The 18,947-nt window shown below is 47.8% G+C and overlaps 1 protein-coding gene across 1 annotated transcript; it reads right to left on the bottom strand.

The window, feature by feature from the left end:
• Window positions 33-1,459, bottom strand: LOC18793948 (mitogen-activated protein kinase kinase 9). The gene has a single exon (XM_007222673.2). It carries the CDS (start codon window positions 1,014-1,016, stop codon window positions 51-53), a length of 966 nt encoding a protein of 321 aa, XP_007222735.1. The 5' UTR covers window positions 1,017-1,459; the 3' UTR covers window positions 33-50.

Genomic DNA, 18,947 nt, shown 5'->3' with positions numbered 1-18,947 from the left:
AAAACTCATAACCCTACAAACGGTAACTCGTGTACAAATCCAGCAACCCATCAGGAAACGGATATACTCGGATCTTTAGAGATGAACGGGTGGGTCAAAAGCTGAGCGGCGGTCCATCGCTTTTCGGACTCCTTCTGCAAGCAACACTCCATGAAACTCCGAAACTCCTCCGACACCCCCTCTGGCAGGCTCGGCGGCTCTCCGAAACATATGGCGCACATAAGCGTGGCCCAGTCGGGTCTCTGACCGGGAGGCAACAACGGAAAGTGACCCATGTAAAGCTCCATCAGGGTCAGCCCTAGGCTCCATATGTCACCGGCGTAGCCACTGTAATTGCCGCCGTAAGTATCCGGGTCGAATCTTTCCGGGCTCATGTAAGCACAAGTACCCACGTAGGAATTGCAGGCGTCCAAGGTCCGGCACAGGATCTTGCTCACGCCAAAGTCGGCGATTTTCACTTCCATGTTGCTGTTCACCAAAACATTGGCGGGTTTGATGTCGCGGTGGATGATCTTGTTGGTGTGGAGGTAGTTGAGGCCGTTAAGAACTTGGCGGGCGACGGGGGCAAGATTGGGCTCGGAGAAGGTGCCTTGGGCTTTAAGCAAGGTCTCGAGGGTGCCGGAGTCCATGTACTCCATGAGGATCCCGATATCTCCCGACGGCTTCTCAAAGATAGCGTGGCAGCGGACAATGTGGGGAGAGTCGGTGAGGCGGAGGATCTCCATCTCGCGGAAGAGCTGACGGCGTACTGTGGGGTCGTTGGAGTCGCCATGGACGAGTTTGAGAGCGTAGGTCGTGGATGTCCGCTTGTGATTTACCTTGTAGACGGTGCCGCTGTTACCGTGGCCGAGGACTTGGAGTTTCTCGAGATCGGCGGCGGAGATAGTGCCGAAGGAAGAGTTGTTTGTGATGGCGGTGATGGGAGGGAGGGGAACGGAGAAACATGGGCGGCACTCAGAGGGTTCGGGCAAGGGGAGGCGGAGATTAAGCTGGCGGCGTTGTCGAATGAGAGCCATTTGTTTCTATTTTGGATGTGTTGGTGGAGTGGATTATTTATATAGGGTTTCCTTTTTCCTAATACAAGTAGGAGTGAGAAAAGAACTTGTGGGCCAAGCAGCCGGCATCACCCAAATGGATTTCAAAACATTTAAACATAATTATCTACATTTGGATTTCAAAACATTTACTAGTAGCTATGATATATTCATAATCTTGTTAAATCCATATCCCTCAACGCTTAATAGTTATCTTCCAACATCTTCTATCTTTTGCAATAAAATTGATCACCTTTGGGAGTAATCTGCCTTTTATAATCAAATATTTTATCATTTTAAAAAACTCCCCAAAAAAAAAAAGGGAAAAAAAAAGTGCACGATAAAGATTTCAACCTAAAACTTAATTAATCTTTTGGATTTCTTCTGATCTTGGTTAAGTTGTGGTAATGCCAAATTTTTATTTGTTTTTCCCAATTCAACGAGGAATACTAGGTTACTGTCAGTGTTTATAGCTCTATATAAATGAGAGCCTTGTAACCTATGGACAATTAACTTTCATTAATAGTTCTTGCTCCATTCCCATTTCTTGATTCACATTTTTCAATAGGCCAAACATGTACCTGTTTACCAAATCTCTTTTGCTGGTTGCTCTCTTCATTGCTTTGTTGGAACTTGGAGGTACCATTAGCACAACAGTCATATTTCCAAATGAACTAATTCTTTGGCTGTTAATGAAAGTGGAAAATTTCCTTCCAACACTGAAGCAAATCCTATGTAACACCCTGACTCCAAATTAAATGTTTATTTTAATCGATATATATAAGATTACGAATTTACCCTTGAGATAGGGGTAAATCGGTCACTTTCTTCTTCGGAAGGATTTTGGTACCGCGAGTAGTATTTCCGGGTAGATGGTACTGAGACGAATTCGTAGACTTGCGGTAGGCTTGAATCGGAGTTGTAACGAAAAAGTTACGGGCAAAATAGTGTCAGTGGCAAACTTGTAAATATTTCAAAAAAATTTGGTAAAAATCAGATTTTTTCTCAGTTCTCTCTCTCTCTTCTCGCGCGACCCTCTCTCTCTCCTCAGTCTCTCTCTCCCCCCGACGTTCACTCTCTCTCTCCTCGGTTCGCTCAGTTCCGGCCACGGCAGGACCCGAGACCGGTCCCGATCGACTCGTCCCGTCGTCCCGATCAAGGCTTGGCCGTTTTCCCCGTCGGAAACTACAGATTCTGGCCGCGAGCTCGACGGTTTTGAACCGGAGCTTTCCAGTCGTCGCGCCGCCGCCTCCGCCGCCCAAACCAGGTGATTGAGGTATGGTTTCTCATCCATTTTTCGAGTTCTAGCTGTTGATTGTATAGGTTTTGATCGATTTTGAGTCTGGAAAACCGATTAGAAAACCTAGGTTTTGGGCCGAATTTCAAAATGAAATTCCGGCCAGTTGCTGGCCGAATTGGAGCTTCTCGTAGTTGAGTGAAGTGATCCTGACCTCGAGTAGAAGCTAGGGTAGGAAGGGTGAGCTCGGGTGTGGAGTTTTTCTGTCACCGGAATTACTCTGCACACCCACGCGCTGCCGGCGCGTGTGGCGGCGCGTGGGCGAGTCTGATGAGAATGTAAATTAACCCGATGAGATCCTTAGGTTGTTACGAGCGCATAGGAATTCGCGGATCTCGATTCGGATATCGTTTGGCTATCGAACGGATTTTCGCATATTGTGCGTTATCCGGGTTCGATAGGTTCCGACCGTTAGATCTTTTCCGAATTAAAATATGTTGTTCTAGGAATTTCTAGGACCGTATGGGACTTCACGAATTCTGAATCGGAGCCCCGGATGTTCCGATTCAAAAATGCAAAGTTTGCGGGTTAGCGATAATCGTGAAAATTGTGAACGCTTCCTAAACCTGTAATCGAACCTTAGGATGCCTTCCTCAACGTGCACGTATGGGAAATTTGGGGAGTTAAGCATTTAATTTGTAATTTCCGCTTAGACGTGGTTTTTATATTAATTAACGGTTCGTATCTCGAAATAGGTATTTCGACTGCACGCACGCAGCAAGCAGGACCTTCACGTGGTCAGGCAGCGAGGGAATACTTGTGAGTGGACTTTGTTTTAATCATGTGCCTAGTTTTAATTGATGAAAGATTTTGCATAATGTTTTAATGGCTCATGGATTTTATATATTATATGCATGAGTTAATTTTGATGGCTGTATAGCAATTGGCAATATATTGTGAGCTTGGCATTTTGGGTTTTGAGAGTGTAATTTATATATGGATTGTGGGGGAGTATATTTTTATATATATACTCTTTTTAGATGAGATATTTGGGTTGTTGGAGGGTAATATGGAAGAATGTGATTTTGGAGAGAAGTTGTGGGATTACACTACGTAAGTACCTTCCCCAGTTACTGGTCTCACTCGCGGCGTTGGATGTTCCGGCGTGTGAGACACTTTCCGTAAGCGGCGTTGGATGTTCCGGCTTACGGAAAGACTGTGTATAGAGTTTAGGGTCATCACCATGGCGTTGGATGTTCCGGTGTGTGATGATCCAGTCTGCGCGCGTAGGACATAGTTTGGGAGCTACACATGGCGTTGGATGTTCCGGTGTGTGAGCTTTGGAGTTTCGTCCCCCGGTTGGACCGCTCATCCCTAGACACAGGATAGCACCTGGAAATCCTGCGGACTAGTCAAACGATCTCCTAGTTGGATTGTTTCCCCCGGTACCTAGGTGGTGTGATGAGTATATCGTATAGCTATTTATAGTTATATATATATATTTATATGTATATTTATTGAATATGTATAGTTGAGTGTGAAAGGAATTGGAGTCTGTTTAATAGTTTGACAGGAGTGGTAAGTTTGAGAGAATGGGGTTCTTTTTGAAAGAGATAACTGATGTTTTTAGATGAGTTTTACTAAAGCATGTTTTGAGTAATTTCTTATTGAATTGTGAACCTGCATGACTTGAGCATTATTTTTACATGGTGGGGTTACTATGTTGTTTTTAACTACAAATCTGGTTTTTGTCCACTCACATGTTTTCTGTTTTGCGCCCCCCAGCCAGTAGTCGCCCCAAGAAGTGTACGAGTGGTGTACGAAGCTCAATCGGTGCATCTTTCTAGTTAGGAACTGTGTAAATTCTTCTACTCAACTGTTCTTGTAATCTAAATTCAGTAGATGCTCTGTATTGCCATGATAGATTTTACTTGTGAGGCCGGAGGCCACTCTAGTATGACTTGTAGTTGTATGAAAGCATGCTGCTGGTTGGGATTATTATTTTGTGGGTATGTTGCAGGTTGAGTAAATTTTGTTGGGATTGTTTTAATTGTAGGGGAGACTCTGCCAAAATTTTGGTAGAAAGTCTCGATTTCTTAGTAGGTGGGCCCGGCATCGGGATGATGTCGGGATCAAGACGGGGTCCGCTTCGGTCTTCGGGAAATTCCGGGGCGGGTCCGGTCAGCTTGGTATCAGAGCATTAGGTTCATTTTCCTTCAACTATTGCACTTTTGCTGCATTGTTGATCTAATGATTTCATGATTTCTTTGTGTAGAATCATGTCAGCTCGCAGAGCTAGAACAAGAGGCCGTGGGCAGAGATGGGGGCCGAACCCTTCACCTCCATCTCCATCACCCCCTCCTTCACCACCACTACCTTCACCTTCACCATCTCCACCTGCTGGAGATAATGCTTTGGATATGAGGCATGTGCTCAGCCAGTTTACTCGCACGATGGCTACAGCCTTACGGGGAAGGCGTGGTACGGAAAGTTCGGAAATTAAGAGAGTAAAGGAACTTGGAGCTAAAGAATTCCTGGGTAGTACAGATCCGGCGGAAGCAGAATTATGGATTACTGATGTGGAGAGAATCTTTGAGGTCCTGGAATGTCCAGCTGAGGATAGAGTCCGTTTGGCCACCTTTCTACTCAAGGGAAATGCGTATCATTGGTGGAAAGCAGTAAAAAGGGGTTATGAAAATCCGGCTGCCATAAATTGGGAAGAATTTCAGCGAGTATTTTCAGATCAGTTTTACCCACCTTCTTATAAACAGGCAAAGAAGTAAGAGTTTCTCTACTTGAAACAGGGGTCTATGTCAGTAGTGGAATATGAACACAAATTTAATGAGTTGTCCAGATTTGCTCCAGAGTTGGTGGCTACAGAGGAAGACAGATGTAGACGCTTTGAGGAAGGTTTATGGTGGGAAATCCAGGCAGTGGTTACCGCTAACACATATCCAAACATGAGAGCTTTGGCTCAGGCAGCGGCAAGGGTGTCAAGAAAACTTGGTGGAAATGTGGGTAGGCGCAGTAGGGATACACCAGGAATTGGTGGGCCCAGTCAGGGTCCATCAAAGAGGGGAGGATCTAGTTCCAGTTCGGCTAGTGGAGGATAGTCAGGAGGACGGGGATCTAGTTCTAGCAGTGGGAGATCTGGTTCTCGTTCGGCTTGGACTCAGTATTCGGGACCACAGTCTGTAGCTAGCACAGCCAAGGCTCCTTCTAGGTACACTGGGTTGACATGTTTTCATTGTGGGCAAGTTGGGCATATTGCGAAGGATTGTCCCAGTTACACTCAGGGAGGTGGACCGAGCCAGAGTAGTAGCCTGACATGCTACTTTTGTGGGCAAGTGGGGCATACTAAGAGAAGCTGCCCAATTATACTCCAGAATGATGCAGTGAATCAGGGAACTGGGGCCCAGCTGGGGCAAGGTATCTTGGGTCAGAATCAGAATCAAGGTGGTGTTTCTTCCTCTGCAACAGGGTCATCCAGTAGTAGGGCATCGTCATCTTCTAGAGGCAGAGGTGGTAGGCAATCAAGGGGTCAACCTGGGCGCTCCACTACTCAGGCCCGTGTGTTCTCTATGTCTCAGCAGGAAGCATATGCTACCCTGGATGTGATTACTGGTATGATTCTGATTTTTGGTTATCTTGCACGTGTTTTAATTGACCCGGGGGCCACACACTCCTTTGTAGCACACAATTTCATACCGTATGTCAGTATTAGACCCACACCTATGATAGGGAGCTTTAGTATTTCCCTACCTACGGGAGAAGTCTTGTATGCAGATCGGGTATTCAGAAATTGTTTTGTCCAAGTGGATGAGGCATGGTTGGAAGCGAATTTAATTCCTTTAGACTTGGTGGATTTGGATATTATCTTGGGGATGGATTGGCTGGAGAAACATCATGCATCAGTGGATTGTTACAAGAAAGAAGTAACGCTTCGGAGTCCAGGGCAACCTAAAGTTACCTTCCGTGGGGAGCGTAGAGTTCTCTCTACTTGTCTAATTTCTGCTATTACAGCCAAGAAGTTACTCAAGAAGGGATGTGAAGGGTATTTGGCGCATATTATTGATACTCGAGAGATCGCCCTAAATCTGGAAGATATTCCTGTTGTTTGTGATTTTCCTGATGTCTTTCCAGATGATCTCCCTGGTTTACCCCCTGAAAGGGAAATTGAGTTCACTATTGAACTTCTTCCGGGCACCAACCCTATTTATCTAACCCCCTATAGGATGGCACCAGCTGAACTTCGGGAGTTGAAGATTCAATTACAGGAGTTAGTGGATCTTGGGTTCATCAGACCCAGTGTTTCACCGTGGGGTGCACCTGTGTTGTTTGTGAGGAAGAAAGATGAAACCATGAGGTTATGTATTGATTACCGGCAGCTGAATAAGGTGACGATACGTAACCGGTATCCGTTGCCTCGGATTGATGATTTGTTTGATTAGTTGAAGGGTGCTAAGTATTTTTCTAAGATCGATCTGAGATCAGGATACCACCAGTTGAGGATCAGGGAAGAGGATATTCCTAAGACCGCGTTCCGAACACGGTATGGACATTATGAATTTCTGGTGATACCGTTTGGACTGACGAATGCTCCAGCAGCGTTTATGGATCTCATGAATAGAGTGTTCCGACCATACTTGGATCACTTCGTGATTGTGTTCATAGACGATATCTTGGTTTACTCCCAGACTTTGGAAGGGCATAAGAAGCATCTGAGGTTGGTATTGAGAACCTTGAGAAGGAAGCAGCTTTATGCTAAATTTAGTAAGTGTCAGTTCTGGCTGGACAGAGTGGTATTTCTAGGGCATGTAATTTCAACTGAAGGGATTTATGTGGATCCACAGAAAGTTGAAGCTATTGTGAATTGGGTACAACCCACCAGTGTGACAGAAATACGGAGTTTTCTGGGATTGGCAGGCTACTATCGTCGATTTGTGGAAGGGTTTTCTTCGATAGCAGCACCTCTCACACGGTTGACAAGGAAAGATGTTGCATTTGAGTGGACGGAAGAATGTGAACAAAGTTTTCAGGAATTAAAGAAGCGATTAACCACCGCACCTGTTTTGGCTCTCCCGGATAATGCAGGAAATTTTGTGATCTACAGTGATGCATCTTTGCAAGGCTTGGGATGTGTTCTGATGCAACATGATCGGGTGATTGCTTATGCCTCAAGGCAACTCAAGAAGCATGAGCAGAATTATCCGGTACATGATCTAGAACTTGCCACTGTAGTGTTCGCCCTCAAGATTTGGCGGCATTATTTGTATGGTGAGACATGTCAGATTTTCATTGACCATAAAAGCCTTAAGTACTTCTTCACTCAAAAGGAGCTTAGTATGAGACAACGGCGTTGGTTGGAATTGATAAAGGACTATGATTGCACTATTGAGTATCATCCAGGCCGAGCTAATGTGGTAGCAGACGCACTGAGTAGGAAGACTACGAGAAGTTTGGCTCATCTCAGAACGGCATATCTTCCATTGTTAGTGGAACTACGGAAGGATGGTGTGGAGCTGGAAATGACGCAACAGGGTGGAATACTTGCTAGTTTGCATGTGAGACCTATTTTGGTGGAGCGGATAATTGAAGCCCAGTTAGAAGACCCAACACTTTTTAGAATAAGGGGAGAAGTAGAAAGTGGTTCACGGAAAGATTATGCAGTAAGGGGAGATGGGGCGTTGGTAACAGGAACTCGCCTCTGTGTACCTAAGAATGATTATCTGAAAAGAGAAATCCTGGAGGAAGCTCACTGTTCCACTTACACTATGCATCCAGGAAGCACCAAGATGTATCGAACCCTACGGGAATATTACTCATGGCCGCATATGAAGGGAGACATTGCCAAGTATGTAAGTAGATGCTTGATTTGCCAACAAGTGAAAGCGGAGCGACAAAAACCTTCAGGGCTTATGCAACCGCTTCCAATTCCTGAATGGAAGTGGGAACACATTACCATGGATTTTGTTTTCAAGCTTCCACGCACTCCCAAGGGACATGATGGAATTTGGGTGATAGTGGATAGACTCACCAAGTCCGCCCATTTTCCACCTATTAAGGAAACTTATTCTCTGACGAAGTTGGCAAAACTTTTTGTGGACGAGATTGTGAGGTTACATGGAGCACCTGTGTCCATTGTATCGGACAGAGATGCCCGATTCACTTCTCGATTCTGGAAGTGTTTGCAGGAAGCTATGGGTACTAGGTTGCGGTTCAGCACAGCTTTTCACCCACAGACTGATGGACAATCAGAAAGAACTATTCAGACTTTGGAGGATATGTTGAGGTCGTGCATACTGCAGATGAAAGATTCATGGGATACTCACCTTGCCTTGGTGGAATTTGCATACAATAACAGTTATCATGCGAGTATAGAGATGGCTCCTTATGAGGCGTTATACAGGAGACAGTGTAGGACTCCTATTTGTTGGAACGAAGTGGGAGATAAGAAATTAGAAAAGGTGGAAAGTATCCGAGCAACAACCGAAAAAGTGAAGATGATTAAAGAGAAGCTGAAGATCACACAAGACCGACAGAAGAGTTATGCAGATAATAGGTCCAAAGATCTCGAATTTGCAGTTGGGGATTGGGTGTTCCTGAAGTTATCTCCTTGGAAGGGTGTGATGAGATTCGGGAAACGTGGGAAGTTAAGCCCTCGTTATATTGGACCCTATGAGATTACTGAACGCATCGGACCGGTTGCTTATAGACTTGCATTACCTGCAGAACTGTCTCGAGTGCATGATGTGTTCCATGTATCTATGCATCGGAAGTATATGCCAAACCCTCACTACAAGGAAAAACTTCTTTTGCGACCAAATTTTTAGCGACCAACCCAATTTTGGTCGCCAAACGAGGTTATATGCGACAAAAGTTTTTAATTCGTCGCCAAAAATTTCGTCGGGTGTATAAATTGATTTACGAAAAAATATTTTGTTACGGCGACGAAAATATTTGGTCGCTAGGTGATGAATTAGCAACCAAACGCATTTTTGGTTGCCCTTAAGCTTCAAATTATTGGCGACGAAAATGTTTCATGTCTAAGTTTTCTTGCATCGTCTCCAAATGTGAGATGCCGCGAAAAAAATTCGTGAGACCCGCCCAAATATTTGCTGTAACTTAGCGACTAACTGTTTTGGTCGCGGTTTGTGAAGAAAAAATATCTGAAATATTAAAACTGTGTCCTTTCATTTCCCACTTAGGGTGTATTCAATTAGGATTTCTCTAAAACAGTATTAATCTGGTACCAGACTCGATAGTCTTGTTCTGGCTAGTTCTCTCAGAAACCCAAAACCTAACTCTCTCTGTGTCTCTCTCATTTTCCTCTCTATCTTATCTCTTGCTATGTCTCCGGGTTGGTTATGCTTCTCTCTCATCATACCGAAACCGCCAGATCCCCCCAAACCATAGGCCGCTAAATCCCTTTCCAAAACTGAAATCCACTAGAAAAGGTAAATTTTTTCTTTCAATTTCATCAATTTTCTGTCATGTACGGTTGCAACTTATGGTTCATTGAAGGTTTTAATGTTAGATCTAGTGCCTATTGGTTATTTTTGGTGGTTGAAGGAGATTGAAACTGATTTTTCTTAGTTGTTTTTCAGACCTGTAATAGCAAGGTCATGGTGCATGCTCCACTGTATCTCTTTCTTGGTATGTATTCTTTATATGGTTTTATTTGTTAAAAAAATTCTAGTGTAGTTGAGTTCATATATCTTGACAATGGTTTTTGTTGATGCTCAAAATGGCCCGGCCAATATTGAGTCCAACTTAGTGATTAGATGTGCTGAGTCTTCAGCAGAGAAGAGGGCTGAGGCCCTTGGTGAAATGGGTTGGTGAGAGACCTGTAGAAGGTAAAAAGAGGAGAAACAATCGTTAAGCTTCGGACACCGGTGTGGTGCCGGCCGAAGGCTCTCCGATGCCTAAGTCAGTTACAAGTAGTAATTCTGGCAGAGTAACAGTAAAAGTGGGAGAGTAGTTCTTGGTTTTACCTGGGTACTGTTCCCTATTTATAGGGAAGTGAAAGTGGGAGCTTTGCACAAAGTTCCAATGTGGGACTTTGTGCAAGCCGTTGTGGTGACGACACGTGTCCTGGAGATTAGGTTTGGTAGCTGAGAGCTTCGGCAGGTGTCTGGCACCTCGAAAGTGTGTCTTCCTTCGGCATGGGAGAAGGCGTGGCTGCCTTGGTGCTAGTCGCTTTGATGCTGGGTTTGCTCGGTTCATTATGGTGTAAACAGTAGTCCCCCAAGTTCGCGGTCGAGAAGTAACTTCTGGGTTGGGAACTTGTGAGTTTTTGTAATTGTAACCGAGCATTCCAGCTTCATTGGGAGCCGCAGGGCACTCCCTAGTCCCCCAAGTTGGCAAGCTAGGAGTTGCGTCAACACATGGTAGCTGGGTACCTGGGTACTGGGGGATGTTGCAGATAGGATGGGAGCTGGGTCCCTAGGGGAGCCAGACCTTCGGGGGAGCCGGGTACTTTGAAAATTTTGGAGACTCCAATTCTTTCATGGCTCCTGCCGTTCGGCAAGGGTCTAGCTCCTTTTTTTTTTTTTTTTTTTTTTTTGGGAATGGCCGGGCCATTTGGAATTTTTGGACCCTCCATAGCTTCTCCATGGCCCTTGCCGTTCGGCAAGGGTGTAGCAAATTTTTTTTTTTTTTTTTTTTTTTTAAAAAAAAAAGCTTGGGAGCTAGGCCTTGAAAATGTTAGGCTTCTCCACAAACCATCCATGGCCCTTGCCGTTCGACAAGGGTCTAGCTCAATACACATATTTTTTGTTTTGAATGGCCGGGCCTTCTTGAGTTGGGGCTTGGGCATGTGGAAAGAGTTGGGCCCGTGATGGGCTTCAGCAAGTAACAAGGCCTAGGGTTTTGGGAGGAGGAGGTATACAAATAAGAGGGTGGCCACCATGCCGTTCGGCAAGTTTTATTCGGCAACCTTGGTAGGGTTTGGAATTGGGTGTATAGAACAAAAACTTGGGAATTTGATCTTGCTGTTCGGCAAGGAGAGCTGGGCATTTTTTTGCGATCAAATCTTCGAGCAATCGGCAGGTCTTGGCGACGGCAGTTGTTTCGAAAGGTGCTGGGCAGGTTGCTTCGGTAAGCGGCAGCACGCGGCAGCAAGGCTGTGCAGCTACTTCGGTCAGACGGCAGCACGAGATTAGAGCCTTCGGCAAGGCAGCAGCACGCGATTTGGTTTTGAAGACCCTTGCCGAACGGCAAGGGTGATTGGGAAGGAGCCGTGCGCTTGGAATTGGGAAGGACTCGGCCTGGTCTTTGGGGCTGCTGCGCAAGGGTGATTGGGTTCAGCCTTTGGGGCTGTTGTTCAGATTCGGCAAGGCTGCTGCCCGTGCTCAAGTTGCAGATTCGGTAAGGTTGCTGCCCTCTTCGGTGGGTAGAATAGCAAAGTTGTCCGGGTCTGTAGATATGTTTGTTGGAGCACGATCCGATGGTGGGAAGACCCTTGCCGTTCGGCAAGGGTGAGTTGGGGGAATTTTCTTGCGAGCCCCTCCTGCTGCGAGCATATCGATTGTGGCTAGGACTTGCCGTTCGGCAAGTTGATTCTCGTGGGCTTGTAGGTATTTTGGCTTAGGCAAGGGGAGCTGGGCAGGTTCCTTGGTTCGAGCTAAGGTGATTGGGGGCTTCTCCTTTTGTTTGCTCAGCCCTTGCCGGTCGGCAAGGGTGTGGTTTGGTGTGATTGTGAGCCGAGACAGAGTGCTGTCCGAGGAGCTGGACCTTCGGCGCGTCAGGGTTGAGCTAGACCGTCCATAATCGGCAGGTGAGTCAATTTGTTGCTGCCAGGGTCTTGCCATTCGGCGAGCCCAGCTATATGATGTTTTGAAATGAGACTTGGGTGCCTTGATAAAATTTGGGTCTTGGATTTGAACAATTTTGGGCCCTAGCCTTGTAATAAGATTGGGCTTATGAAGTAGGCTAGCACACTTGGAATTTTGAGGGCCTCCATTTTGTTTTTGCACGGGCCTTGCCGTTCGGCAAGGCCCCTATTTCCCTAAAAAATTTTTGTTTGTTTTTGGTTTATTGTGTAGTTTGACAATTGAATTTCAAATTGTGTGTAGGTATAAGGGATTTAGGAGGGAATATGAAAGGGTGCTAGGGTTTGCTCGTGAAACGAGGCGTGGTACCCTTAGTTGGCTATTTAATAGGAACTTGGGTGGTGAAGGCATCACACTTGGCTTGAGTTGAGAAAAATTGTGAGAATTTGAGGAGGAGGAGAAGAGATTTCCGGCGAAGGTTTTGTGGTGGTGCTTGTGGCTGAGGTGATTTCCGGCGACTTGTACGTGGTGGTACGAACAAGGTTAGACCTTATTTCGCTTGAACTTTTGAATTGAAATGTCTTGTTTTGCATGAACATGTTGAAGGTTAGGAAGAACACGTTGAACATGAGCATGAACATGATGAACATGTTGAACATATGTATGAATATGTAGAATTCTTGCCTGGCATGAAGATTTGGCAAATTTTTGTTGTTGTGGTTCGATCCTCTCTGCATGTACATTTAGTTCCTTTTTCTTGTTTTTCCATACTTGTAGATGTCTGAAAGTTCTGATAGGGAAAGTCTTGACCCCCCTGCCTTCGGCGGGGATGATACTGAGAGTGAAGAGCCCAGCCAGTATATATGTTCTGAAGAGGAGAGTTCAGAGACAGAGGGTCTGGTAGAAGGCACTATAGAAAGTAGGATGATAGGGCCTGGGGGTGAGAGGGTTGAGCCATCAATAGACTCTGGGTCGGCTGCATATAGGGAGATGCAGAGAAATTATATAGAGTTAGAGGCTATAGCAAATCGGGTTCTAGCCTTGCCTCAAACGCAAGAAGTGGGTTCGAGCAACCAGGCATCACCATCAGGGTCTGTGGGTATAGCCGTGGCTTCAGTATCAGAGGGATTAGACATCCGGGTTGGTGTCCCGTTGCCGAGGCGGAATACACTTACAGAAGCGAAATTGGCCCAGCTACGAACAGATTTTTGTGTGCCAGCCTATGTGGGCCTGAGGTTACCCACTGAGGCCGATGTAGTCAGATATCCCTCGGATGGCTCCGTGATGATTTTTACAGATATGTATCGGCACGGCTTCAGACTGCCGTTTCATCCGTGGGTTCAGATGATGTTGGCCAAGTTGAGGTATGCACCGGGGCAGTATAATCCCAACTTTTGGATTCTTCTTCATGGGGTGTATATTGCCTGGTGGTTGGCTGGGTTAGGGGAGCCAACGTTTGAGCAATTCATGTACTTGTACTCCATTTCGAAGCAGCAGGGGAATTTTGGCTGGGTACAGGCGAATTGCCGAAAGGCGAAGGAGAGAGGCTATTTTATTGGACACAAGCCCACTACGCAAAAGTCCTGGAGGAACAGGTGGTGCATGGCCTACGGGGACTGGGAGAGTCCTCCAGGGAAGAGCGTTGTCCAGCACATTCCTACCCACTTCCAGTCTATAGGTCCTTGGCCCCATCCCTTAAGATTGTCTAATGCCTGATTGTGTTGTCTTGGCTCCTATTTTCAGTTCTGTATTTTTTTTTGTGCCAGTATAAATGGCTAAGTAGTTTCTAACTCTTGATGCAGGTTCAGTGAAGTGGGGCCCTATCTCCAAGGAGCAAGAAGACGAGGTTGAGTGGGTGAGGGCGCAGCTATCAGAGACTGAGCGTGAGTGCGGGAACCTAGTCACGCAGAAGAATTTGTTTGAGTTCGAACTGCTGCAAGGAAGTAAGTACCTGGGTTATCTTTTTGTTGTGTGCTGAACCTTTGCGAGTTTGAGTAATAGAATTGCTTTGTTTGTTTTGACAGTGGCTGGCATCATAAGGGGGAGCACGAAGGTGGCCGTAGACATTGATGAGGCCGAGATGCAGAAGCGGCTGAGGGAGTCTCGGGCCAAGAAAGCTGAGAAGAGTGCTGGAAAATGACCCAGGGATGATGATGAAGGTCGGGTCGCGGACGTGCTGGGGAAAAGGAAAGCCTTGGAGGAGGCTCATCAGCGTGTGATGGGGTCAGGGCCGAGACTGCCGCCTTTTGATCTGCAGGCACCGCCGAAGCTACCCTTCGGCATGGAGGACGTGTTCGCTGAAGGGGTAGAGAAGGTAGACTTCGGCAGGCTACGCCAGCAGAAGAAGGAGGTCAACCTGGCTATGCACTGGCAGGAGGTGCCTTTAGTGAACGTCTTCCTGGAAGGCGTGAAGAGCGACCCTGAGGCTCTGGCGAGGACTCCAGCTTCTTCCTTCATTGACCGGGCCCAAAAGACGATCCTCACCTCTGCCTATGTAAGTGTTTAGGCCTCTTTTTGAATGTATTTGTGTTGGAACATTTATGTGTGGATTGACTAACATGGTTTTTGTTTTGCAGGCCTTTGGCGAGATGTACGTCAGCATGGCCAAGGCTGACAAGAGATCCAAAGGCTGAAGAGGCGGGATGAACAAGCCAAGAGCAAAGTGGCGGAGGCGCAGGAGGCCATCCGAGAGAAGAACGCCTTACTGGTGCAAAAGACGGCCCTGGCCAAGGAGGTGGAGGAGCTGAAGAGGTCGAAGGCCGAGGAGGTGGCTGCTGCCCGAGTCGAGGCGATTGAGTCCTTCCGATCCTCGGAGGAGCTGAAGAGCTATATCATGGACCGACTGGTTGATGAGCAGCTTCGCTGGGAAGATAGGTTGGTTAGGTTCAACCCCTCGGTGGAGATTAACTTTGACACCAGTGGCGAGCCTCCCGCACAGACCCCTCCTGCTGACGCTAGCGCCCCGACACCAGAGGCTGAGCCGGCTACTGAGGATGCCCCTTCGACCGAGTCCTGAAGGCGTTGCCTTCGTGATGTGTTATAGCTATTTTGTACTCTAGTGATTGTGTTGGAACACTTGTTTGTTTTGTTTATTTTGCTTATGTATGAACATTTGTCCTTGCCTGGAGCAAGGCTGTTTTTATTTATGATATGAACTTAGCTTGATATCAATTGTGTTAAAAATGATAACAATGTGAGTTCATGAGAATGAGCCTGAGTCAGGCATTTCATTTAAATAGGTGCCGAAAGGCAGAAGGTACAAGTGGTTTAGGGTCTAGATACCTTGCTTCTACCTTACAGTAAAGAATCAAGACCAAAGTATTGTCCTGGGGTCTAGATATGTTTACTTGTAATAATACTTGAGGTGGTCAGCATTCCACGGGTGAGGCAGCGTCTTGCCTGTGGAATCACGAAGCTGATAAGTGCCGGGGCGGCAGATTTTGATAATCTCGTAAGGACCTTCCCATGTAGGGCCGAGGGTACCTTCGTTAGGATTTTTGGTAGCCAAGGAAACCTTGCGCATGACCCAGTCCCCCATTTTGAAAGCACGGGGCTTGACTCGGGAGTCATAGTATTTGGCGATGCGTTGCTTATATGCGGCATTGCGCATGCTCGATTGGTCCCGGAGTTCCTCAATGAAGTCGAGGTTGAGGGCCAACTGCTCGTCATTGGCCGTGGCATCGTAAGTGGAGGTTCGGTATGTGGGCTGGCCAATCTCTACCGGAGCCACGGCCTCGGTTCCAAATGATAGGGAGAACGGCGTTTCACCCGTGGATGTGCGGAAGGTGGTGCGGTAGGACCAGAGTACTTCTGGGAGTAGTTCTGGCCAGCAGCCCTTGGCTCTATCAAGTTTTGTCTTGAGGGTCTTCTTGATGATTTTGTTCACGGCTTCGACCTGGCCGTTGGACTGAGGATGGGCTGGGGAGGCGAAACACAGACGAATCTTGAGGTTGGAACAAAATTATTTGAATTTGGCGTTGTCAAATTACCGGCCATTGTCGGTGACGATGGAGTTGGGGATGCCGAAGCGACATACAATGTTTTGCCACACAAAGGATTCGATGCGAGCCGCAGTGATGGTGGCCAAGGCCTCGGCCTCAGCCCACTTGGTGAAGTAGTCCACGGCCACAACTGCATACTTGACTTGGCCCTTGCCCTTTGGCATCGGTCTAATGAGATCCAGTCCCCATTGGGCAAATGGCCAAGGGCTGACCATTGCAGTCAACGGTTCAGCCGGGAGTTGTGGGATGTTGGCAAATCGCTGACACTTGTCGCATTTCTGGGTGAAGGCCTGGGCGTCAGTGTGGAGTGAAGGCCAGAAGTATCCTTGGCGGATTGCCTTATGGGCTAGCGAGCGTGCGCCCGAGTGGTTGCCGCAGATGCCTTCATGGATTTCTCGGAGGACATAGTGACCCTCCTCTGGAGTCAGGCATCGAAGGTAAGGAAGGCTGAAACCACGCTTGTATAAGGAGCCGTTAATGATCAAGTAATGGGCGGAGCGATGGCGAACGCGTCGTGCTTCTGCCGGATTAGCCGGTAGTGTTTGGTTCTGTAAGAACTGGAGGATGGGGTCCATCCATGTAGGGCTGTGATCAATAGTGCAGATGAGTGGGGCTTGTGTGCTGGGCTGGGCCAAAAACTCGATGTGGATGTGGCGACCCATTCCTTGCTCCAGGGCTGATGCCAACCTGGCTAGTGCATCGGCATGGCTATTCTCGGAGCGCGGCACTTGCTTGATATAGTGGGCTTGGAAGGTTGCCAACAAGTGCCGAGCGTGCTGGAGGTAGGCCGTCACAGAGGCATCCTTAGCCGTGAAGTCCTGGTTGACCTGGTGGACCACGAGTTGTGAATCGCTAAATATCTGAATTTGCCTGGCATCCATCTCTTTGGCTAATCGAAGACCAATTAAGAGTGCTTCGTATTCGGCCTCATTGTTGGAGGCTTGGAATTTGAAGCGAAGGGCGTACTCGAGGGCAACCTTGTCTGGGGAGATGAGAACGAGGCCGGCCCCACAGCCCTGGGCATTAGAAGAGCCGTCTACGAATAAGGTCCACAGGGGCTGGGTTAGGTCGAGATTGCCTTTGGTGGGGATTTTGGTCCTGGCTGGGAGGGGGATTGGGTTCGGTTGTGGGCTGGATAGCTGCCGAAGCCTGAGGCTCCGTGAATTCGGATAAGAAGTCAGCAACGGCCTGTCCCCTCATGGCCGGGCGGGGTTTGTAATGAAGATCAAACTCGCCCAGTTCAATGGCCCATTTGACCAGCCTCCCAGAAGTTTCTGGGTTCTGCAACACCTGTCGGAGCGGTTGGTTGGTCAAGACATGGATGGTGTGAGCTTGGAAATATGGTCGGAGGCGTCTTGCCGAGACGACCAGGGCGAACGCCAATTTTTCGATGTCCGGGTACCGGACTTCGGCATCCTGCAATGCTTTACTAACATAGTGCACCGGGTGTTCCGCGTTATCTTTTGATCGGATGAGCACAGAGCTAACAGCCGAAGCTGAGATGGAGAGATAAATCACGAGGATGTCTCCGTGCTCAGGGGTTGACAATAAAGGGGCCCGGCCCATATACTCCTTGAGCTCGCTGAAAGCTGTGTCGCATTCAGCGGTCCAGGTGATGTTTCTTTTGGTGCCTTTAAGGGCCTTGAAGAATGGGGCGCAGCGGTCAGTGGCCTTGGAGATAAATCTGGTCAGGGCTGCGACACGCCCTGTAAGGCTTTGGATATCTTTGACTGTCTTAGGTACCGTCATGTCTAAGATGGCCTGGATCTTTTCTGGATTGGCCTCAATACCCCTCTGGCTGATCATGAAGCCCAGGAATTTGCCGGAAGCCACCCCGAATGCACATTTGGTGGGGTTAAGCCTCATTTTGTACTGCTTCAGGATGGCGAACATGGCAGAGAGGTGAGGGATGTGTTGGTCAGCTGTGCGACTCTTGACTAGCATGTCATCGACATAGACCTCCATGGTATTGCCAATCAATGGGGCAAAGAGCTGATTCACCAGACGCTGATAAGTAGCCCCGGCGTTTTTGAGGCCAAAGGGCATCACCTTATAGCAGTAGAGGCCGCGGTCCGTAATGAAAGAGGTGTGGGCCTGATCTTCGGGGTGCATGAAGATCTGGTTGTAACCTGAATAAGCATCCATGAAGCTAAGGAGGGCGTGGCCGGCTGTGGCGTCGACTAGCTGGTCAATGCGGGGTAGCGAGAAGCTGTCCTTTGGGCAGGCCCGATTAAGGTTAGTGTAGTCGACACACATGCGCCAGCCCTTTCTTGGCTTGCGGACCATCACGACATTAGCCAGCCATGTAGGATAGTCAACCTCCCTGATGAATCCGATGCTACTCAATCGTTCCACCTCCGCCCTCATGGCCTCATAGCGCTCGGGATCATAAGCGCGACGCTTCTGTCGGACTGGTATGACGGCAGGATTGACGCTAAGCCGATGGGATATGATGTCTGGTGATATGTCAGGCATGTCATTGTAGGACCATGCGAAGACTTCGGAGTTGAGGCGGAGGAAGGCGACCAAGTCAGAGCGAAGCTCTGGCGAGATGGAGGTGCCGATCAGACTTGTCGATCCGGGATATCGTCATGGAGGGTAACTAGCTCCAGGTCCTCCATAGGTTCGGCCTGTGGTGCGATGGACTCCTCCCTTGGGTCTTCAGGTGGTTCTGTGCCAGCTTGAGGAGGGGCGGGAGCCTTGGTTACTGCTAGGGCTTCACTCCTTCGTTGGCGATTGGTGGATTTGACGGCTGAAGCATAGCAGCTTCGGGCTCCGAGTTGGTCGCCGCACACCGTGCCTGGGCCATTAGGAGTGGGAAACTTCAACAGCAGCATATGCGTGGAAATAAAAGCCTTCATTTGGGCCAAGGCTGAGCGGCCGAGGATGACGTTGTAGGCTG

Source organism: Prunus persica, chromosome G1 (genome assembly GCF_000346465.2).
Source record: "Prunus persica cultivar Lovell chromosome G1, Prunus_persica_NCBIv2, whole genome shotgun sequence".
Taxonomy (NCBI): Eukaryota; Viridiplantae; Streptophyta; class Magnoliopsida; order Rosales; family Rosaceae; genus Prunus; species Prunus persica.
Note: the sequence above shows the minus strand (reverse complement) of the source record. Positions and strands in the feature narration are given on the sequence as shown.

What these genes read in the sequence shown, in the direction of transcription:
- LOC18793948 (XM_007222673.2), bottom strand. Translation starts at nt 1,016, where the DNA reads ATGGCTCTCATTCGACAACGCCGCCAGCTTAATCTCCGCCTCCCCTTG.